The sequence below is a fragment of the Muscardinus avellanarius genome (assembly GCF_963383645.1).
Source record: "Muscardinus avellanarius genome assembly, chromosome: 19".
Lineage (NCBI taxonomy): Eukaryota > Metazoa > Chordata > Mammalia > Rodentia > Gliridae > Muscardinus > Muscardinus avellanarius.
In genome coordinates this window covers 1,847,837-1,872,131 of record NC_137805.1, presented here as the reverse complement: position 1 = coordinate 1,872,131, position 24,295 = coordinate 1,847,837, and the positions used below count along the sequence as shown (strand labels likewise).

At 40.8% G+C, this 24,295-nt stretch overlaps 1 protein-coding gene across 5 annotated transcripts in view; it reads right to left on the bottom strand.

The window, feature by feature from the left end:
• KIF16B (kinesin family member 16B) overlaps positions 1-24,295 on the bottom strand; it is a gene marked incomplete at both ends in the record, with an annotated part of 310,078 nt that overhangs the window by 135,822 nt on the left and 149,961 nt on the right. For all 5 annotated transcript variants that reach the window (XM_080716112.1, XM_080716113.1, XM_080716114.1 and 2 more), the window contains 4 exons: positions 463-545; positions 17,868-18,005; positions 19,505-19,556; positions 20,267-20,386. In XM_080716112.1, coding sequence (XP_080572238.1) covers positions 463-545; positions 17,868-18,005; positions 19,505-19,556; positions 20,267-20,386 — 393 coding nt within the window. The remainder of the gene's footprint in view (positions 1-462; positions 546-17,867; positions 18,006-19,504; positions 19,557-20,266; positions 20,387-24,295) is intronic.

Below are 24,295 nucleotides of genomic sequence, written 5' to 3'. Positions count from 1 at the left end.
TCTTGTCCTTACCTCACCTCCCCCATTCAGCACTTACCATAGCCTCTGCATTGACCCATCTAACCGAGCCAAAGTCTATCCCAACTGCCCTAAACTCACCCCTGCTCTGCTTCATAAACTGGTGAAAAACCCAAATTATTGTGGCTGATTTAATATGAACATGATTCCAATAAGGGGTTAAGTCCTAAGGCAGATGCAGGTAAGTGGAAGTCACTCTCCACTTAATGCAAAACACTGCCCAATTCCTTCGAGGAGGAGTGGAGCCTGCAAGGAAGTTTCTCCTTGCTCGCTCTCCTAGTCCAGCAGCCAATCATCTGCCAGGAAGCTAACTGCCTAGAGTCTAACCAGGTCCCAGGACTTTCTCTCAAGAGCTTCTGCATTCCAGAAAGTCTAAGAGTGGGAACCAGGAAGGACACCCCCAGCCAGGTCAGGAATTCCCGCCCACAGAGAGCATGGCCTCACCTTCCTCTTCTCCCTGAGCTTAGCGGCTTCCTTTGGGTGGTTAAAGCGAAACATATTGGTTCTTCCCAAGAGTATCACAGCACCTGAGAACACAAAAACAGGGATGCATTTACGGTAGGCAGTGTGGTCAGCTGGCAACGCCACAGCACGGAATTCTGAGTTTGAAATGTAATTTCCGGTGTCTTATAAAATAGTAAAGGAAAGCTTTAGTCTCAAAAGTCCACTTACACAAGCTAACTTTAAATCTGCAAGTACATTTTTGTTTTTACAGGTGGATGTCACAGTATTCATAATAAGCTAGGCAGAAATGACAAATGTAAGCATTAAAACCTATTATGAGGTTTAAAACTTAATATACTAATAATCTAATTTATGATTGTTTGGAAGGAAGAAACAGTTTTCTAAAGAGATATAACATCAAGCAAAACATATGGCCACAAATTGAGGAGATGTCTATTAATGAAAATAAATGCAGAAATCTTAAAGGAAAATGTTTTCAAAAGAAATTGGCACAATACATGTTACTATTACTAAAATCTCCCTCCAAATTTGACAGGAAAGAAACTGTGTACATATATGGTTTGTTTCCAAGGAAACACACAATTTAGCATCAAATTAAATTAAAATTTAGATGGCTGCATTGGACACTCAAGAAAGGCTCCTTTAGATGATCAGAGGATTCTTTATTCAGAAAACAATTGCAAAGCAGGCAAAAGAATTCAAGATAAATGGCCAAAGTTTAAAAAAAAGATCATGGCAGCTGAGAGGATTTCAGCTTGATTCTCAAGTCAGATATGTCCAAAGTTAGCAGTGAGCTCACTGGAGATGTTGAAGAAAAGTGATGTAGAAGAGATGCCCTGCTCTATACAATCCCATCATGCCTGTTGGTCACCTTGTGGTCGCTGTGACCAAAATACCTGACTACAACCCAGAAGGGGAAGGGTAACTTGGCTCATGGCTTCAGAGGTTCAGACATGGCCAGCCAACAACAAGGAAGAAACCCTGGGGTGGCAGAGGTGGCAGAGGGAAACTGCTCAACACAGGGCAGCTGAAGACAGACCAGGAGAGGGAGAGAAGGGGGAGGAAGCAGTTAGGGACAGAGGTGATTCACAAGGTCACACCCTCAGGGGCCACCTCCAGCCACCACGCCCCACCTCCTGTGTTAGGGACAGGCTTTCACCACAGGAGACTTTTGGAGGTACTATCAAGATTCAAATCATAACAATGTCTGAATGTCTACAACATCTCAGGACAACCCCCCATGATCAGTCTTTGCCTAAAAACAAAAAAACAAAAACAAAAACAAAAACAAAACTTATTTGTGAAGAAGACCCATACACTGAAGTAAGTTGACTATGTGTTTAGCCTCTAAGTGACAATTAAGACTATAGCAGCTTGGGCCAGACTTCTGTACTGAGGATCCAAGCTGGGTCTCACTGGACAACCAGAAGACAAGAAGGGTGTTTGCTGTGGGGGAATACCAGGGAATTTCCCATGGGAAAGGCTGAGCCTGAGGAGGGTGGCTTGCTATGTTTGGGACAGAGGAGAGAGCCAAATCCACTCAACGGACAGGATGTTGGAAACAAAAGCTACAAGTGGCACTTGTAGATGAAACAGAAACAGACCATGTGGGCCTGGAAAGGAAAGCAGGGATAAAATGTTTTGACCTAGGCCACCAACTGGTAAGCAGTGAGAACACTCAGCCCACAGGTATGCCTGTGTTCCCCATATAAGACTGCAAAACCAAAAATATTTGCTGCCAATAATTAAAAAACTAGAGATTCCACACAAAACCTCATTGTTTCTTTCTGATATACTTGGACAATTAGAAAGTATATTATCAGTGGAATTTTGTTGCCAGTTGGGAAAAATCCCAAGGCTCCTGCTGGCTGCCTCCTTTGGTCCTTTGGACACAGCACATGACTTGACCATAGTCACCAGCCTCTTGCTTGGGTGATATCTTCACCTGGACCACAAAGGTAATATCATAATGCCATATATATATATATATATATATATATATATATAGAGAGAGAGAGAATATATATAATATATAATATATAATTATATAATTATATAATATATAATATAATTATATATTATATATAATATAATATAATATAATTATATATAATATAATATAATATAATATATAATATATTATATATATTATATATATATATTCAGAATATATATATGTATATATATATACATATATATATATATATATTCTGAAGCTTCCACCAGTAAATCTCCCTATCCATTCAACAACTGTCTGATGAGTCTCAGAGGAGTTTGAAATTCTATCTAGTTGAAACCTAACTGGCTCAATCATGGGGGCAAGTGCAGGATGAGTTTTAGTGGTTGTTAGTATATGACAGGTATAGAGTCAATATGAAAAGGAGAACACAGTTTCAGGAGACCGAGAAGGGTGATAGTGTACATCATCTACTCTGCAGTCTGCGAACCCCCCTCATGGAAGATTTCACTTCTATATTTTCCAATTATGAAAAGGAAGGTTTACTATAATTAAGAAAGGTGTTTCCCATACTTTTTTACAACCAAGACTCAGGGCAAAGTGCTTCACAGAAAGTCAAATGTTAAGCAGCCACGCCAAGTATGTATGCATATTTAATGCTTTTAAAGTTACATTACAGACTAATAAGGCAATTGTAATCCAAGTGTTAATTCATCTAATCTAATTCTTTTTCTTTCTGTTAATCAAATGCCCAGCCACATAAGTTGAAAATTGCTAAAATATGTTAATGAGAAAACAAAATAGCATTGTAGAGATATACTTCAAATCACATTAAATTACTGGAAATAATCTTGCCACCCATGTTATTTGCATGAAATGGACATAAAAACCCTCTAAGAAATTACAGAAGAATGCAAAACTATCAATGACAATACATCATTTCCATCCAGACGATGTGTGCCAACTGCCTGGAATGCAAAAAGCCTCCCCAGGATGGATGCCCCTTCCCTTTCCTCCACTGTACATTTCTGCTCAACAAACATTGGATTTAAAAATTTGCTTCATTTTTATATGATGTTGTGTTCACTAATCAGCAAATACTTAATGAATACTTACTGTATGCTAGTCAATATGATAACCACTCCAGAGACAGTACATAAGTCAGACATATGCCCTGCCCTGTACGGCTTAAATAGAAAATAGGAGAGAAAGGTAAATAATCCAATAATCAAATAGTCACATGAATAGGTGCAAAGCTGCAGCTGAAGAAAAGAAACCTTACTCAGGGCTCCGAGAACAAAGGAGGAGGGAGTGATTGTAGGGGAAGTTAGAAAAGGATTCCTTGAAGAAAGTGGTATTAAAGCAAGCGCTGAGGATGGCTTAGGGAGAAGGGTATATGGAAAGGTGCTGTGACAGGAAAAAGCTGCAATGACAGTGATCATTGGAAGCAGCCACATGGCTGTGGCAGAGGGAATAAGGGACATTACTGCACAGGCTAAGACTTGAGAGGGAGGAAGTGGGGCACCTCAAACCCTTCAGGATACAGCACAATACAGCACAGCATCTTGTGTTTCACATCGTTGCAACAGGATGACATTGCAACATGATTAGATTTGGGGTTCAGAAAGACCATTCATGTAAATGACTGAATAGAGACAAAGGGGGCTACAGTAGACGGGGATGGACAGGCTAGAGGTGACTGCAGTGGTCCAGGTCAAAGATGGTCTAGGACTGAGGGGTAGGAGTGAGGGAACAAAGTAAACAACGCTGGAAGCTATTCAGGAGACAAACCCACAGGATTCAACGATGGGCTAGACACAGGGAAGAGGGAAAAGAGGAAGGGGGCTCCTGGCTCTTGACTGCATAGCTAGCTAAGTGGGGAGACATCCATCCCAAATGAGAGCACTGGAAAAGGACTGAGACTTGGATCGGAGGAATAATGAGTTTGGTTTGAGATATAATGAATTTCAGATGCCTTTACATATATATATATATATATATATATATATATATATGTACACATACATACATACATACATATACATATACATATATTGCCTGAGGTTCTAGAAGAAAGTCTGGAGTATCTACCTATCTATTAATTACCTACATAACACTTGCATATGCATGTGATGTTTATGTAAACATTCATATACATAAACATATTCATGTGTATGTTTAAAGATATACATATATGTATATATAAACAAAAATATGTTCATTGTTATACTATCTCTATATATTTGAGAGTCTTCTTTAACAAATTAGAATGTCATCTGAGAAAAGAGAAAGGGATGGGGGAGAGTAGAGTAGAGTAGAGTAGAGTAGAGTGACATAGAAAAGAAGACTTAAGACTAGGTGCTTTTGGAATGCTGGCTTCCAATGACCAAGTACAGAAGGATGAACTTGCAAAGAAGATGGAGGAATCACCAGCAAGAGAGGAGAAAAGCCCCAGGAGCCTAAGGAAGGAGAGGCCAATGATACAGAGCATCCCTAAGACACAAATGAGATACAAACCCTGGAGTAATCCAGAGATAAAGAAACACAGATCTACTGAGTATGCACAGCTCACTGGAAATGTCCAGGCATGGCAGAAAGAGAAGGGGACATGGATCCCACGGGTGTGTGTGTGCTTTACTGGAGGTTGAACCCAGAGGCTTTCTTTCTCTGATCCACATCCCAGCCCTATTTTGTTATTATTTTCATTTGGAAACAGGGTCTCATTAAGTTGCTGTGAGCCTTGCAAAGTTATTGAAGCTGACTGCCAATCTGCAATTCTCCTGTCTCGGCCTCCCAAAGACTGGGATTACAAGTGTGTGCCACCACGCCAGGATAGAATTTTTTTTTAAGTATACTTAAAATGTAATGAGTAAACTAAAAGAACAAAAAGAGGACTTCCGGGAAGATGGCGACCGAGAAAAGCGGAGCTTAAGAGCCCCGCTAACAACCAATCTCCATTACCACAAAATCAGCGCCTTTCATAGCCAGAAAACACCATCACCAGAGAAACAAAAAAAACACCAGGCTCCAGAGAGAAAGTGGACTGAGAACAGAGCTCAGAGCCACAGAGGAGATACACCAGCCTCACACCCGAGGATGCGGCAGCAGCGCCATACTGCTGGTGGCAGCGGCGACTTCACCGGACGGCTACAGCAAGCTGAGGTAAGCCGCTGCAGAACAGCCAGGCGAGATTTTTCAGCGCAGGGAACATCTAAAGCTCCCAGTGGCTGAGCTCAGCACATACTGCAGGCACTCAGAGTGGAACTCAAAACCAAGAAGAAATAAGCCAGCCTCACGGCCGAGGGCATAGCAGCGGCGCCATATTGCCACCGGCGGCAGCAGCAGCGAATTCACCGAGTCCAGTAAAGCTACATCTGTGAACTCAAGAACAGTGAGTCAAATTGCGGGCCACAGAGGAGAAATCCCAGTACTGTACTCCCTGGGACTTGACCCAGTGGGGGAGTGGCGGTGGCAGAGATATCACACCATAGGAGAACGTGCAACCTGGCACCCCCCATAGTTTAAAGCAGCCTCTATCGACTCCCTGGGTCGGAGACTCTGTGATGCAACCCAGTAAAGGAGTAGTGGGGTCTGAGATACTACAGATTCGAGATCCATAGCACCTTAAGTGAAGTCATAGTGACCCAAGGGAAAGAACCCAGAGAAGGCACAAACTTCCGAAATCATGGGAAAGAGGAATAACACTGGAGCAATGAATGCCCACAAGCCCACAACATCAGAACCCGATAAAACAGAAAATCAGAGATTTCTAGAAGATCAAATCAGGAAAATAACTGTAGAAATAATAGAGGTGCTTCGAAAAGGACTCCGAGAGAGCCAAAAAGAGATAAAGGATGCAATTAATGAAGTAAAGGCCTCAATTCAAAGCACAAACAACTGATTAGACCACATGGAGAACAGAATATCGCTCTTAGAAGATGATCATTCCAAAAATGAACGCATAGTATCTAATCTAGAAAAAAATATCCAACAGCAGGAATCTGACATTGAAGAAATATGGGCCCATTTTAAGAGAGCTTACCTAAGAATAATTGGAATAGAGGAGGGAAAAGAAAGTGAAACCAAAGGGATCAACAATCTCTTCAAGGAAGTAATAGCAGAAAAATTTCCAAACATAGAGCAAGAGGTTGATACACAGGTCCAGGAAACTTATAGAACTCCCTTTAGACAGGATTGGAGAAGAGGATCCCCACGCCACATAATTGTCAGAATGACCAATGTGGAAGCCAACCAGAGAATCTTAAAGGCAACAAAAACAAAGGGCCAAGTGACATTCAGAGGCAAACCAATTAGAATCACTCCAGACTTCCCAAACCAAGTCATGAGAGCCAGAAGGGCTTGGAGTAACATATTCCAAACTCTTAAGAAAACAACTTCCAGCCAAAAATTTTCTCTCCAGCAAAACTTTCTATCAAATTAGATGAAAAAATAAGAAGCTTCCATGACAAACAGAAACTGAAGGAATTTATGTCTTCAAAACCAGCGCTAGAGAAAATACTCAAAGAGATTAACTACAAAGAAGAAATAGGTAACACACACCAGAAAAAAAGAAACAAGATTTTTCATCCAACAGACAACTAAGATTGGTTATCTGTGGAGATTCATTATTTATGTTAGTCTTTTACCTATCTCTAAATGGTATTGTTTGCCTTTATTGTTGTTAATTTTTAGGATTTCTAGTTGGAATATTAATATACCTTCAGATATAGCATTTGGAAATATTTTATCCAATTCTATCAGTAACTTTTAACTCTGTTTACATTGTCTTTGGACATACAATATTTTTTTATTTTTTAGAGAGTTTATTTACCCTTTTTTTGCCTGTGCCATTGAAATCATATCCAAGAAATCACTGCCAATTTCAATGTTGTGAGGTTTTATGACCCAGATTTTCTTCTAAAAGTTTATAGTCTTAAGATTTATATTTAGGTCTTTTATCTATTTTGAGTTAATACTTGTATATGGGATTAGGTAAGGGTCCAATTTTATTCTTTTACATGTAATTATTATTTTTCAACAATATTTAGTCAAAAGATTATTATTTCCACCACCAAATGTTCGTTGAAACCTTGTCAAAAATAACTTGATAATATAGGGAAGAATTTAGCTCTAGGCTTGTATTTAACTCCAATGGTTTATATATCTGCCTTTAGAACAGTACTACACTGTTTCAATTATTGTAGTTTTATATGGTTTGAAATCAGAAAATATATATCTTCTAGCTTTGTTCTTTTTCAAGATCGTTTTGGGTATCTAGAATCCATATTCCATATTAGGATAGATTTTTTTCTGAAAAATAAATATATAAATATATGATAGTTTCACCTAAAAAAATAGAAAAAAAAAATATTCTCTGGTAAGAAAGAAAGCAAAAAGAAATATTGAAATGTTATCTTTAAGTCATCAAAAGCTTGGTATCAGACAAATAAAACTGTTATGTGAGATTATCATTTTTAATTTTGGATAAATTGCTATAATACTAGATGTCAACCACTAAGCCAAGCATGGGAAGGAGGGATGGGGAGAGAATGGGGTGGGGATCGGGTGGGGGCTGACTGGGCGATGTGTGCATGTATGTCTACAAAAGTTTGTATCCCACTATGATGTATGAATACAGTGCACCAATAAAAAATTTAAAAAAATAAAAAATAAGAACAAAAAGAAATAGATGAGTGAGTCACAGAACAGATTTTGGGAATGGCTGATAGTATAGTTTTTGAGTGAGACCCAGAGCTCTGCCTTGAGATCTTGGTGTGCCTCAGGGCAGATCACTGTTTAACTTCTCCAGAACCTAGTTTCTCCACACTATGCAGGATAATCAGGAAGATCCTTCCAGGTCTTTTTTTTTTTTTTTAAGTGGTAATGGGGATTGAACACGGAGGCATTCTACCACTTAATTACACCCCAGCACTATTTTATTTCTTATTTTGAAACAAAGTCTTGCTAAATTACAGTGCACTGACTTGAAACCTATAATCCTCCTATCTCAGCCTCCCAAGTATTGGGATTAGAGGCATGTTCCACTACCCCCATTGTTAACAGTTTTTAAACTACTGGCTATTTCATGCTCTAAGTAAGGTTAATGCAATAAATCATAGCAGATGGACTTTTTGTGATACACTCAATTTTTAAATTTGAGAGCATACCAAAAACAATATCTACAAAGGCTTCTTTTTTGTGGTACTGAGGATAGAACCCAGGGGCATCCTACCTCTGAGCTACACCCCCAGCCTTATTTTTTATTCTTTTATTTGGAAACAGGGTTTCATTGAGTTGCAAAAGGCCCCACTAAATAGATGAAGCTGGCCATGAACTCAGATCCTCCTGTCTCAGCCTCCCAAATGCTGGGATTACAAGCATGCTCCACCAAGCCCACTTTACAATGGCTTCTTTGAGATAATTCCAGAGCTTGTTAAATACCTAAAGACAAATTTCAGATGATCTTAAAAGGACATGGAGAAAAAAATGACACTATAAAAGGAGAAAGCTCTGCATTAAAAAGAAAAAGTTAAAGAGGAAAAGCTTCATTAAAAACTCTGAATAAGCCGGGCGTGGTGTACACGATTGTAATCCCCGCGCTTGGGAGGCTGAGACAGGAGGATCGCACGGGTTCGAAGCCAGCCTCAGCTACTTAGTGAGGCTTTCAGCAACTTAGTGAGACCCTGTTTCCAAATAAAATATACAAAAAGGTCTGGGAGTATAGCCCGGAGGTAGAAAGCCTCTGGGTTCCACCCCCAGTACCACCAAAAAAAAAAAAAACTCTGAATAAACCAGGCGTGGTGTGCACGCTTGTAATCCCCACGCTTGGGAGGTGGAGACAGGAGGACAGAGAAGGTTCGAAGCCAGCCTCTCTGGCTTAAGAGACCGTTTCCAAATAAAAATATAAAATAGGTCTGAGAGTGTAGCCCAGAGGTAGAAGGGCTTCCAGGAACCTCAGTGCCACCAAAAATAAAAATTAAAAAGCTCTGAATAAGTACCACTGAATACTAGTTTCAGATAAGATTTTATTTTTTTAATATTTCAAGTAAACTGGAAATAAGCATAAAATATTTCTAGTAATTTCTAAGGAGTGCAGACATAATTATTCATGTACATCACCATTAATTACCTTCCTCCTCAAATTCTACATAAGGTTTGCTAATACAGCTACTACACAAATAAATGAATTTTTTTTCTACTATATGTCATAGAGTACTTCAGAAGATGATGTACCAAATATGTCGTTCTGAGCTATAACTACTACAAACATGAGACAATTATATACTGGAAAGTACACTGTCCAGTGTAACATGAACTTAAAAGTCACTACAGCAATAAAAATGTATAATTCAGCCGGGTGCTTGGGAGGCGGAGACAGGAGGATTGCGCAGGTTTGAAGCCAGCCTCACTGGCTTAAGAGACCCTGTTTCCAAATAAAAATATGAAATAGGTCTGGGCGTGTAGCCTGGAGGTAGAAGGGTTTCCAGGAACCCCAGTACCACCAAAACAACAACAAAAAAACCTGGATAATTTAGCTCTTTGTAATTCTGGTTTAGGGCTCCTCATCCTGTATTTTAATTACTTTTGAAAGCACCCCCCCCCCCGCTGCTCACACACACAAAGACAGGATATAATGTACTGCTAAAGCATGCGCAGTGAAATAAGTTTTCATTTTAGATGTGACAGTTGGAGAAGCCAGACTTTCGAGAGGAAAATATAATTTTCTGAAATGTCACTGAATGAGAGGTCAGGGTGAGGGAGGATGCGTAAAGTCGTCATTTCATTGCCTGATTTAAGCAAAAAGAAACTACTTGTAATAATTTTCCTTCAAATTTAAAATGTCTTAAAAATATGTATTTATACTGAAATGAATTACAATGATGGTACCAGTCTTGGGTCCTGACAAAGTCCAATTTGTAATAACATGCTGACACATAAAAAACAGATTAAGGAATTTGCTCTAGGACCTCAGATAGTTGTAATATTGATTTCATTATATAAGATGCCTGAATTACAGTGCTTCCCTCCTATCTCAAAACTAGGAAGTTAGTTGGGAAATACTAAGATCTGATATGGTGCTTGTGATGGGTAAGTACTCAGTGGATGTGAACGGGACACATGGTGTGGCGCTGGCTGGCTTAGGCATGATGGCAGGAATTCTGCATTAACTGGGTATTTTATCAAAGCCGCCATCAAATCATGAGCTAGAATGTGTAGGCTATTATATGCACATGACACCTTACCCAAAATCCACATATACAATTCAAATATGGATTTAAATATTCCTGTATTCAGTAAATCACTTCAAGCCCTTTTTATTCTTGGTAAAGTGAAAATTGCAACAAACTTAGATTCTGGGACTCTGAAAAAGAAAAAAAAATTCTTTTCAATCTTTAGTACTGATGTTTTCAGACAATCCATCAAAACTTGTTTGATGAACTGTGTACAAGCTGAATATAGAGCTTTATAAAATTTCAGGATGCACTAATCCCATCCTCAAAGAAATTTTCATATGTGTGTATGGTAAACAGAAAATGATCCTTTCTTTCTTTCTTCCTTTCTTTCTTTCTTTCTTTCTTTCTTTCTTTCTTTCTTTCTTTCTTTTTTTCTTCCTTTCTTTCTTTCTTTCTTTCTTTCTTTTCTTTCTTTTCTCTCTCTCTCTCTCTCTCTCTCTCTCTCTCTTTCTTTCTTTCTTTCTCCTCTCTCATCTTTTTCTTTCTTAAAATATCAAAGAAGAAACAAAGAGAATGTTTCCAGTTTGGAGGAGGTCTGTCTTCCCTGAGACAGAGGTGAAAAGTGTACAAAATAATTAGAGGACAATTCAAAACTGTGACAATAACATGACAGGTTTTCACAGTCTTGAATGGAAGGGATTACAATAACTGGTCACACTATTAGTGACTTTCTTTCCATTAACTCCAGTAGTCCATATTCTTTGTTACCAACACCACTTACACTTTTGGTAACAACTTCAACTACTCATTTCTCACCTCCCACACACTTTAAGTTTTTAAGAGCCTATGTTACTTCCAAAATAGTGCTTGCAAAGCGCCCTCGTCTGTCCCTGTCCTGAGCCAGACAGTCTACCTTTCCACACTGCTCCCCTACTTGCTTCCCTCCGCCCTTCCCCTCTCACCCACACCACTCCTCTACTGAACGGTGAGCACTGCTATCTTCTGGCTTCCATGGAAAACTCACGCAAGCATCTGGGCCCTCGGCCTACAAACTTGCCTGCGAGGCCCAATCCTTGGTCTCACATGACTTCCCCACACATGGCTCCTTTCCAATCTCTGGACATTTCTGCACATGGCACTTAGGTTGCAGTACATCTGAATCCGTTTTTCACCATATGCCATGATGATAAATGCATTCTTTCACTTCAGAATTTGGCTTGGGGCAAGTTTCACCCTTTGGGGAAGTAGAAGGCCACTACTGGGAGGAGTTTTAGTTCTCCACAAGATAGAAATAGCAGCCTCCACCTTGCACCCCCTGCTCAGTGAAGATGGAGCCTGGACTGAATGCATGTGGCTTCACTTGAGGTTTCTGGAAAGTAAACAGTGGTAGCTAGACTAAAGAATACAGGATTTGAAGCACCACCCAACTGATGGCGAGTTTGCCTTTTTGTCACCCTCTAGTGTTTCCTGGCTTGGTCTAGAAGAAAATTCAGAAGTGATTATTACTGCAAGAACTCCTGGAGAGGTGCTCTAGTTCAGACTACAGTGGCAGCAGCAGGAAGTCCGTGAGGAAGGGATACAGCTGTGGTCCCCAGGACAGGGGGGCAGACCTCCGAGGCTGTCTTTTCTGTCTTTCCTTTCAATTCTTTCAAACAAGACATGGGCACATAGTGCATACAGTAGAAGGCAGAGGGACTAAAGCTCCAGATTCCCACCTGGAGGAAAGAAATGGGGAGATTGGTGGAGCCAGGGAGTTATCTGGGAGATGGTAAAGAGGAAGATGCTCAAAGAAACCAGCCTTATCGAGTCATTAGTGAACTCTTGGGCTCACCACCACCTGTGCACACATGGAACTGATCCTCACCCACACACTGAGACTTGGAGAAATGGTCTAAGGCACAGACCACTATTCAGGTCTCACACTCAGAGTAGGTGGTGTACTCATTGCAACTGGAATAGCACCACACAGGCTTTGAAAGGAATCAGGTAGAGACAGGATCCACATAAGCTGACTCTAACTTACCCAACCAGGTGAAGTGCCTTGCAAAAGAAAATGTATCAACATTTCCCACAGTAATTAAGATTCAGCGTCTCTTAAAATAATATTCAAAATGTTCAGGATACATTCTGTTATGATACTTGATAAAGGAAGGATCAGGAAAATCTCAAGTACCAGGGCAAAAATCAATCAATCAACAGAAGAAAATGCTAAGATGACAAGGACTTTCATAAAAATGCTCCAACAAAGATGTTAACACTTTTGAAACAAATGGAAAGATTAAAAGATTAACAAAGAAAAGAGAGATTTGTGAAAGAATATTAGAATATCTAGCTTCATGTTATTATAGTCCAGAATTAGAGAAAGAAAATTGTATAATTCAGAAAAAAAATCAAGTTGAAGACTTCTTGGATCTGGAGAAAGACATAAGCCTACAGCTTCCAGAAGCTCAACAAACCTCAAATAGGTAAACTCCAAAAAAAAAAAAAAAAAAAAAAAGAAAGAAGGAAAGGAAAAAGAAAAGGGAAAAAGCCAAGTGTTTCAGTCAACAGTCTCACTACTATAATCCAAAAAAACTGACTACATAACTTAGAGAAAGAAATATTTGCTCAGTTTTTAGTAATCTAGGGTCCAGTCCCTGCGAGGCCAGTGTCTGAGGATCTCAGGGCAAGGGAGTGGGAAGCAGAGAGAGGGAGGGAGCAAGGGCTCCTGTGTTCCATCCTTAGTACCACAAAAAAAAAAAACATTCTTTTTCAACCTGTCCCTGATGAAAAGTTCCTCAGCTCCACTCCACAACAATCACCTGTTCCCTCTTTCTGAGTACTTGAATAGATGCAAATATATTTTGGCACTCAAGCATAACACATTCAAACGTGCCTAAGTGTGACTTTCCCAGATGCAGTTTCTGTAGCACTTCTAAAATGTGAGATGAATGTTCAGTAGATTCGACAAACCAGCAAGAAGACCAAAGGGCTCCACCGATAGAAATAGAAAAATCAATTACATTTAACAACTATCACAATATGTTAAAATAAAATATAGCAAGAAAAATAATTAAAATAAGAGAATAGTTCCCAGCAATTGTAGGACAAATTCTGAAATAATTTTCAGTCACAATGCACTTGATTGTTTTATCATTTCATCAATATTATGAAATAAAAAGAAGAAAGAAGAGCACTATGGACAAGACAATATGATCAAATTTATGGTTTTTTTCTTTCCCTGGAATCATTCTATGAAATCATACCATGGAATCATGGTAGAGAGGTGAAGTGGACGGTAGAGGATACATCAGTCAAAGAACATGGTTGGACACAAAGTTACATATCATATGTACTCAAAAGAGGAAGAAAGTGCCACATGCCACATTTTAAGCAACATACACTACACATGCCATACCAATTCATGCTAACAGCACTAGCAAATGCTCTTCATTCAAGTGACAACTCTACCACATGAAAAAAAATACTGAAATTTAATGCAGGGAGAATAATTTCTGCAATCTGAAGGAAGATAGTTAGCTGATACAGGTGAAAAAAAACTTGCCTCTAATAGTGACAACCTGCAGAATTTAGATAAATCTATTAGCTGGCATTCACTGGTGTTAAGTGATTTATATAAGGAAGTGATAATTACTATTTGTGCTCTTTAATGGGACAGCCTAACTAACACATTTCCAAATGAATGCAATTTGCTAATGAAAAGAGACCTCTCAATAACAGATATCAGAAAACAAGTGGAAAGTCATAGTGCAAAAGTAGGGTGATGCTGGTAATGCAAGGTGAACCAGGAATCTGGCCAACCATGGCATTAACATACTTAGAAATGAATAGGATTGAGCTGGGTCAGTGAAACATATTTGTAATCCCAGTACTTTAGAAAACTGAGACAAAAGAAATTCAGGTTCGAGGCCAGCCTTGGCAATTACCAGTACCAGAAGATAAAATAATAACCAAAAACAAATTATTTGAACTTGGGTTAACATCTACTCGTATTCTGTTCTTGCTAGCTTATCTTTCTATAAAAGGGAAATGCTGCTTGACTCTGCTTCAAAAGGTTTCTTTCTGTTATGCCTTTCACAGATGAATCCATGGGCTGGAGAGCAGTGAGGGTCTATTCTGAGCACCAAGAGAGAGAAGGTCAGAAGGGACTGAGGTCAATAACCACCTCAGTACACTAGAAAATGAGGTTAGGACAGAACGTGTGGTGGCCTAGGGTCACTTGGATTTCATGAGCCAACAGCGGTGGGAGGAAGGCCTTGCTCTGCTTGAACAGCTACAGAGATGAAAGCGTGTATACACATTATTCAAGCTTCAGAGGGGGAAAGCATCGAGCACAAGAGTGATACAGAATGGTCTGATATGATTTTTTTGGTGTAGCGTTCTGTTCCAATATGGCACTACACAGCCACTCCAAGATCCATCCCCAAGGCACTGAGATGGCATCTGCCACTTCAGAAGATCTGACTTTGCAGAAATTAAGGAAGTTGACAGCAGGATTGTGCAGAAGCACTGTACTTTAAAAATAATTGTTTCATGGGTAAAAGCTAATATAGCTTTTTTTAAAGTAGAAAAACTCTTCTGTTTATAATCCTCTTCCCCACGTATTATGTTTTAATGATTTCAAATCTTGCCTCATCTTTCTTCCCCTCTAGTTGTTAAAACTACTCTGAGATAGGCACATATCATTCCTATTCACATCTTTTTTTAAAAATTTTACTACAGAGCCGGGCGTGGTGGCGCACGCTTGTAATCCCCGCGCTTGGGAGGCGGAGACAGGAGGATCACGCAGGTTCGAAGCCAGCCGCACGCTGGCTTAGGAGACCCTGTTTCCAAAATGAAAATGTAAAAATAGGTCTGGGAGTGTAGCCCCGAGGTAGAAGGGCTTCCAGGAACCCCAGTACCACAAAAAAAAAAAATTTTTACTACATACTTTCATCACCACAAATAACATATTACATCACTTTGTGTTTTAAAAACATGTCCCCAGAATGGTCAGGTGGAGAATTTTAATTCTTAACTTCTGAAAGAGTATGGATAATTTTTCCCTGGATAAGATCTTTCACTGTTAAAATTTGTGTAAATTAAAAAAAAAAAGCTACCATCTTTCTCCTCTTGTGTAATGCCTTGAATTGCAAAGCCATCTTGCATTTCACTCTGCTAAGACTTGTTAATGGCATTTATACTCAGTGCACAGCTTTGTAACACCTTCAAACAAAGCATTTTTATGTCAATTTCATTAGCAGTGATAGTGAAGAAGCTATTCAGCAGCCCAGCAGAATGCCAGAGGAACTCAAGCTCATCCGATCTGAAAATCATGGCACCACAGTAATAAAACAATTAAGAGCATTCCACAGGGAAAGGCAGGGCCAACGATTAACCTTCAATGCCAATTAGTACCACCACTTTCTTGGCACAAGTCTATCTGCAATATGAAGATGACAAAACTGAGTTCCTAACTTGAATCACTAACCAGAATAATCAGATTTTTAAAATAAACATACCATTAAGGAAAACAGTTTAATTAAAAAAAAACCCAGCAAAAATACAGCACAGAAGATTATTAGTCTACCAAGCCCTAGCTCTGTGACTCTACTGATTCCAATAAATAAATAAACAGCTGGCAAGAAGAGGAAGCTTTTTCTTATGACAAAAAGCCAACTGATAAGTGAAGAATGATGAAGAAAATGACCTCTTGGCAACCATGACAATAGCAATTAAACCAGTAAAAGAAAAAACTAGATTCTAAAACTAGTCGGTGAAAGTATAATAAAGGAAAGAATATGTATAATCTCAAAGTACCTTCCCAATGTATGTATTACTACAGGGGAGGAGGTAACTCCAGAGAAGAACTGAGCATGACTGGCACTGGGCATGTAGAAACCATGTAATAAGACAGGAAAAAGACATCCATCTGACATCTCCATCAAAAGTGCATAACAGACCATGTACAGTGACCCATGCCTGTAATCCCAGTTCTTGGGAGACTGACACAGGAGGATCACGGGTTCAAGGCCAACCTCAGCATCTTTGCAAGGCCCTCAGCAGCTTAGTGAGCCTCTGTTTCACAATAAAAAATTAACTAGAACTGGGAGTGTAGCTCAAAGGCAGAATGCCCCTGGGTTCAAGCCCCAGTAACAAAAAGAGTATATAATATCAGTGCAACCATGAGGAAACACTGAATAAATCCTACTTTTGGGGGGGTCATTTTACAACATATCTGTCCTGCCTTTTTCAAAATTGCCAGTGTTGTGTAAGTCCAAGAAAGACCAAATGGCCTGACTTGACTAAAAAAGACTAGTCAGATGGGGAACAAAATGCAATCTCAATGCTGAGTGGATGGTTGTATTACAGTTCAATAGGAAAATGCCACTGTTTAAAGGAAATATACATTGACATGCTTGGCGGTGACAGGGCACTTAAATCCTGAATCCTTCAAAGGATCACCTGTTTGGAGTAGAAAGTAGGAGGTGGTAGACCTTTAAGAGGAGGGATCTAGTGGGAAGTCTGCAGATAAATGGGGGTGTGCCTGTGAAAGGGAAGGCTGCAGCCCCTTCCTCTTCCTGTCTTTTGCCTGCTGACCACGAGGGCAGCAGTTCTGATCTGCCACATGCTCTGACCATGATGCATGGCCTCACCACAGGCCCAGAGACAAGGGGCCAGTTGATCACGGATTGAAATCTCCAAAACTATAAATCAAAATACAGCTTTCTCTTTATGAGTTGCTTGTCTCAGGTATTTTTTTTAATAGTGATAGGAAAATGAATAACACATGTGCCATATACTTTTACTTTCAAATGGTTCTATAACCAATGTTTATGTACTATTCTTTCACCTTTTGGACTATATTAAAGTTATTTCAAAAGGAAAAAAAACATGACACTAAATCCTCTATGTATATTATAATTATTCATAAAAAGAATATAAACAGAAATAAAATTAAAAGAAACCATTGTGTGATATTATACTATTTGAGGGTTTCTTTTAACTTTAAAAAATCCCTTAATGTCATATTTCCATAACAGTGATAACTTTTAAGACAATTTCACATATGTTCATGTTTGATTCAACAAAATAATGAATATTATAAAGAAGTCCTCCAAAAAAGGAGAAAAGAGCATAATGAAGCACACAGTCTTCATCCTATTTATACCTCTCAGTAATTAATTCCAAGATACACATGCTCCCCACTGCTTAGTCAACTTGTTTTCTTGAACAATATATACAAAGAACTCTGAAACCCAGAAATCAAATACCTTGATTTAGGTGCGTGGCCTCCATGATCTGAACACCATTCACAGAGCACTGAGAGCCACTCAAGGGTATCAGGGTTACTGTGCCCCCAACATTTTCAAACACACAGTGCTCACTCTCCAAGTCAAGGCCATGAAGAACTATGTTGGAAGAACAAAGGAGAAAGATTACAAACATTCCCAACCATTTACTTATTTTTCATTTTGAATACCCCTCTTCTTCCATGGAAGTATTGTGAACATTTATGTTTAGTGAGAAAACTGAAATTTAAAAATCTGTGGCATTAACAGAAATGGAAACATCCCTTCACTATTATCTCAAAGGGTCTGGATATCATCTATATAAAGAAGTAAGTTCTTGGATGCTAACTGATTTATTTCCAAAGGAAAAAACAGTTGACTGGCCTGTTTAATTGAATACCATTGAATTCCTCTGTTTGATAATGTATCAATTTCCTTTACTAGCCACCCAAAGGCCACAGAAAAACAGAAAGGCAAAAGTGCTTGTGTCTAGGACTTCTTATGACCTCTACATTCACAGATAATGTGTTTTGGGAATACATTTTTTTAGGCTCAGGAAGATTCTAGAAGCTGTTGTGGGAGGCCCATTTCCACAACCTGTGCTGATCCACAGACTTCACAAACAAGCAGTTTGCTAAAGGTTCACATAACTATGTATGGACATCCTGGGCTCTTCGCGTTTGTGAATGACAAGGCACAGAAAGGACGCCTGTCAAGTGAGCCTGTGTGGTTCTCAGGAGGTTCTCAGCCCGCTTCAGGAACACAGGCCAGTAGCCCCCCTTCCTGCTGAACTTCTTGATCTCAGAGAACATGTGCTTTTACTACTCCTCAGTACAACCACACTAAAGGTCAAACATGTAATCTACCCAGAGGCCTGATGCCAACGTCTACACAAAACCACTGGAACTTGGGAACTTCGTGGCTGGGTGCTCAGCTCTCCCAGGCACACAGTAGTATACAAGCATAGCAATATGCTAGAATTAGCCTAATTAGTAACTTACAATTGGCTGAAAATCAAGCATACAGTCAGCAATCATAAAACATCTCAAGTTATAATTCTCCTCCCCGCTTTTCGGCCTTGCTCCCCACACATGTGCATCTACCCCCACCCCCACTCCTCCTCCTCAAATTGCCGGTGTGCTGCCTGAAGGCCTGACAGGACCTCAGCCTCTCAGGATGGATTTCTGCTCCTATGTGTGCCTGCTGAAAACGAGGTACGGCATGCAGCTCCATACTGCACCTTCGCTGCACAAGTCAGCAGTGTCTACACCTTTTCTTACAAGGCCTTAGGTCTTTCATCTGTTGGCATAGTTTCATCGGTTACTATCCCATGGAGGTAGCATGGAATGATTTAAATAACTTCAGAAAGAAGTGGCAGCATCGGGAAACCACGTGGTGTGGTGGAAAGGAATCACAGCTCTATTTTCTTCAACAAATTATTTGTTCTTCATTATTCACCCACATTGTGTTCAAAACTTACAGAGACATATAATGGCCAATGTTGTGTTTCAAAATTTATCTTTTATAATTACTTCAATGTCAGTCATCCAAAAGAAGTTTCTTCACTAAATATGACTTTTAAAAAGCATCACTGGAAGAGATAATTGATAGAATCTCACCAATATCTTGCTCTGATGAAGCATCTTCTCTACCAACGTATGTTCGACCTTCCTGGGGGAAAAAAGTAGAGTAACAGTTACTAGTAAGAATAGGAAGATGGCTCGCTTTTTCATTTTTCACTGGGGCCCAGGCAACCCAATGGCTGCTCAGGTAAGCGTGTTATGGCAGGTCACAGCCTGGGTGGCAGATCCTTTCTGGGGAGTTTCTCCTCTGGTGGCCGGGTGTTTCCCCGGGCCTAAAGACATGGTATATGGAAAGCCATGAAACTCAAGTGCAATACCATTCTCATTTTACATCATGGATCAAAGAGAAGATATTAAGGTCAAGGTCACAGAGGCAGCCATTTATACCAATCTGGAACTCTGGATATGGGTAACCTGCTCGGAACACCAAGCCAATGATGGAAGCAGGAGACAGAATTTTCTAATTACTGCTAGGAAACAGGGAATCCAGTTTGGGGCACTTGTAACATTTCTTCCTCAGTCTTTGTACCTTTATGTTCCTTATCTCCCTTATGATTCTACAAAATAGAGGCCAAAATAAATGACTCATCACTTAACTTTAAAACTATATAAACATGGGAACTTCAAATGCCAGAATCCAAAGAACTGCTGGAAATCCCTAAAGGGCTCAAGGATTTGTTGTATATCCTTTAATTTAATAGCTGTGTTCATGGCCATGAGGTATTACAATAAACCTTGTTAGTGTTCAAAAGGAAAGCTGGAAACAAAATTAGAATGTTGCACTCAAGCAGGTTCTACCTTCAGGTGATACAGGATGATCCCGGTGCTCAGAAGGTCGTCATCGATGCCAATCAAGTGAGGCAGCTCAGAATCCAGAACAACCCCGATCCCCTCCTTCCTAAGGGCGAGTGTTTGCTCCTGAAATGAGAAGCAAAAGAAAAACATTACTTTGAGGAAAGAGAACTTCATATTAGTTGTCCTTTAGATTGTTCAGATAAGCAATATTTTATTTCTTATTTACAAAACTGCAAGAAAAAATGGTCTTTAAACTTCCTGTTAAAATTCTGGCAGGTAGTGAGCAAACGGCGCATAGGGCACATAAAAAGCGCAACATAAAACAAACTGCTGCCTTGATATTTAATCTTTTTAAAACCAATATCAAAACCTATTTTCCTTAGGAAAGACTTTAAAATTTACTGCTACAGAATACTCTCTCTGCCTTCTTCACAAACTCTACTTTATAAAATCCAGAAATCCCCTTCTTCCCTGCTCTCTTGCTCTGGTGACTGTGGTGACCTGTGCATGTTCTGGAGAGCAACGCGCCTGAGCATCATCCCTGCTCCTGAGCTGTCCTAGGCTAGGCGAGCAACTGCTTAACCTACTGGATCACTCCCACCCACCGCCATACAAACCTGCTCAGCAACTCCCACGCCAGCCCCCATCCCACTGGTCCTGCATCTCCCTCCAGCTATCACCAGTTTCTCTGTGCTCTTGAGATACAGTTGCCCCCAAGCTCCCCTACAGGAGTGGCTCTCTGATCCCTCCCCTCAGTCTTGTGAACCCACCCAGGGAGACTGTCATCCCTGGCCTCTTCCTGCATTCACTCCTTGATGAACTCATCCTGACTCTTTAGCTGGTGTCCACACGCTGAAGGCTCTCACATTGAAATCATGAGGACAGGCTGCCACTCAGCATCTCTCTAGAATACATGAGCTCGAACTTAACACATTAGAAACACAACCCAAACCTGAAGACTGTAACATCCCAGTAAACGCCAGCCTTCCTTAGAGTTACTCGAATCAAAAACCAAGACTATACTTCGCTCGTTTCTTCCTTTAAACTCTATACCCAAAGTGTTTGATGGGGACAGTTTGATGGCTAATAGGAGCAGTATTAATTACTAATAAGAACAAGATTTCATACTTAGGCAGAACAATAAAATCCTTTTCTCTGTCTCTAAGATGTCAGCCAAGAGCTGCAGGCAAGGTTGACCTCAGTCAGTTAAAAGTTGGCTTGTTAGCCCAGCTAAACACTGAATGTTAAAACACAGACACCTACCCTTAGAAAAAAGAATTATATAGATTCTCATAACAGTTTAGACTAAAGTTAAAAGATAAAAAGCAAGCTATATTAGTCCCATATTAATTACTAATAACATAAAACAGGTAGAGTTCCTCTAACCTCCATACTTTAAAAGACGATATGCCTGTATATTTCTTTTCTTTATCATAAAACAAGTTTTCAACATAGTAAGTAACTTCTAGCAGATAGAGAAGAGGAAAAGCTGAGAACTCACCAAAGACATAGGTGGACAATATATGCTTTAAGAATAAAAATAAAACCAAAACAAAGCAGGCTTGTACCACATAATGAGAAGGTAGAAAGGAAGTAGGCAGGTAGGGAAGAGGCCTCAGTAGAAAAACTTAATTTCCTGAGGGGCGACCAATACTAATTAACTTCCAAGGCTCCTAAAAGAGACCAGCTCTTCCAAGGTTCAGAGATAAGAATGACCAAAGCTTCACAAAACCATCTGTTTACTAATCAACAAGCCCAGGAGACATCACTGGAGCAAGTCTGACACCTTGACTGAAAGGAGACCCCTCAAAGGACATGCAAATATCCTATGCAAATTTTAAGAACTGCTTCCCAGACTCCAAGTAATAGAAGACATGCAGAGATATATAAACCCCTAGACCAGTCACCAGGACAGTTACCCACTCTGGGAACCCCTCCCCGTTGGGAAGCTTTTCTCTCTTTCTCTCTCGCAGGTCATGTTAGCTTTGAGAGAAGGTGGGGTGCAATTGAAGGCACTTGGCTTGGGCTACACTTGGGTAGTGACCTGAAGGCCTCCACTGGACATCAAGGCTGACCAGGGCCCCTAGGGGTGACCTGTACTTCTTTTCTGGCAGATCGCGTGGACTCTGGGAGAAAGCAGCTTGCAACTGAAGGCATTTGGCTTGGGATACCTCAAGTATTGTCCTGAAGGCAGCTGCTGGACTTCAGAGTTCCTAGAGCCCTTAGGGTTGTTCGGCCACTTTTCCCTATTCCCTGCTGCTTCCAATAAACTTTTTACTCCCTTCCTGTCGTCTGCGGGTGTCACCACAGACAAGAATCCGGTAAGGAAATGCCGAGTTTCTTCTCAAGAAACCCTGTTTCAATAACCCCCTGACCTTGCTAACCGAGTAACACAATTTAATCAGTGGTCACACCTATGACACTCTGAAGATGAACAAAGGAGGCTACAGAAAAGGCTCACACAGCAGAGATAAAGAGGTGCAGGCGGGCCTGCACCTGCTTTGGGTAGGCAAAGAGGACTACTGGCAAAGGAGGATGGGAGAGGAGATAATGAATTCTTATAAAAACTGTTGTGTTCTGAGACCTCAGTGTCTTACTTTCAAGGCACTCCACTGTGTTGCCTCTGATATCGTGCTTTAATTGTTCTGTCCCCCCTTTCTACCTGTAATAATAAAACTTTGCTGAAGCTTGCAGCAGTACTGTTCTGGCTATTTTTTTCTACAGTAGTAAAGAACAAGAGCCCTCGGTGACATCACAAACTGTTCCAGTGCTGACTCTTTCCTTCCAAGTATGCCCCAAATCTATAATGTCAGGCCACCTGTAACACTTCACTGGCCAAGCCACCATCATCTCTCAGCCTGATAGCTGCACTAGTCCAGCCCATTGCCGACACTCCTGTGACATACTCACAACTCAGCAGCCAGAGGGACATCCCAAAAGGTCACCCCACTCAGTCCCGTGTGGCCTCTGGTTCCACTGAGATGAGATAAAAGCCAGTTGGTGCTGTGCAAGCATGCTTAGCCCACTCTCAGCCCGTGCTATCCCGCGCCTGTCTCTGGCCTCTGGGCCTTGCCAGCTCCTCTCTGGGAGCCCTGGCTCCTGGCTGCTCCTCACACTCATTGTTCTGTCCCCATAGGCTGCTTCTGCCATGCCTCCTGTTCCCCTAGAGCAGGCTCTCTCAACCTCAGCCATACTGATACTCAGAATTCCTTATTCTTAAACACTGGGGGATATTTAGCAGCATTCCTGGCCACTAGATGCTAAAAACACACTGTCCTTCCCCCCAAAGGTGGCAGCAACCAGAAATTTATCCTGGCGTTGCTCAATGTCCCTCTTGGGGATACAATCAGCCCCCCTTTAGAGCATGGCCCTAGAAACACACACAGCCTGGCCGGTCACTGTGTGCAGGCCTCTGCTCAAAACCACCTTCTCCATCATCCCATACAAGGCACCAGGCACCAACCTTCCTCCTGCTGACCTGATCCTCTCCTCAGCAACGATTATGACACAGAGTAACTCCTCCACCAATATTTGCAAGTGCATGAGTGGCTAGATGCATGGAGTTCCGAGTATGTAAGAAGCAGTCACAGCAAGACTTCAGGGAAGAGACTAGCTGACCCATGTTTAACATCAGGTCCGACCCGCCCAAGACAGGAGAGCAAGACCATCTGGTTCTCAGGGAGACCCAAGGTAGGGAGCAGACACTTCCAGAACACTGAAGGCAAAGTTTGTTCTTGAGGCTGCCCTGTGCCGAGTCACACCTGAGAGCGGGACGTGACACTGTGCTGCGCCATTGTGGGTGTGATGAGTTCAACAGGCAGCAAGACCCAGGCTTCTAACAGGGCCCTGGTCCCCATCCTCCTGGGGAACCGCCTCCCGCCCCTTCCTTGCCGTCAGACAGCAGCGGCCACGAGGCACCTCTGCACCTCTGTACCTCCCAGCTGTCTGAAACATGACCGCCCGCTCCTCCTCATATTCCTGGCATAGTACATATATTTGGTGTCATTTAACTCCTCAAACAACATACAGTCT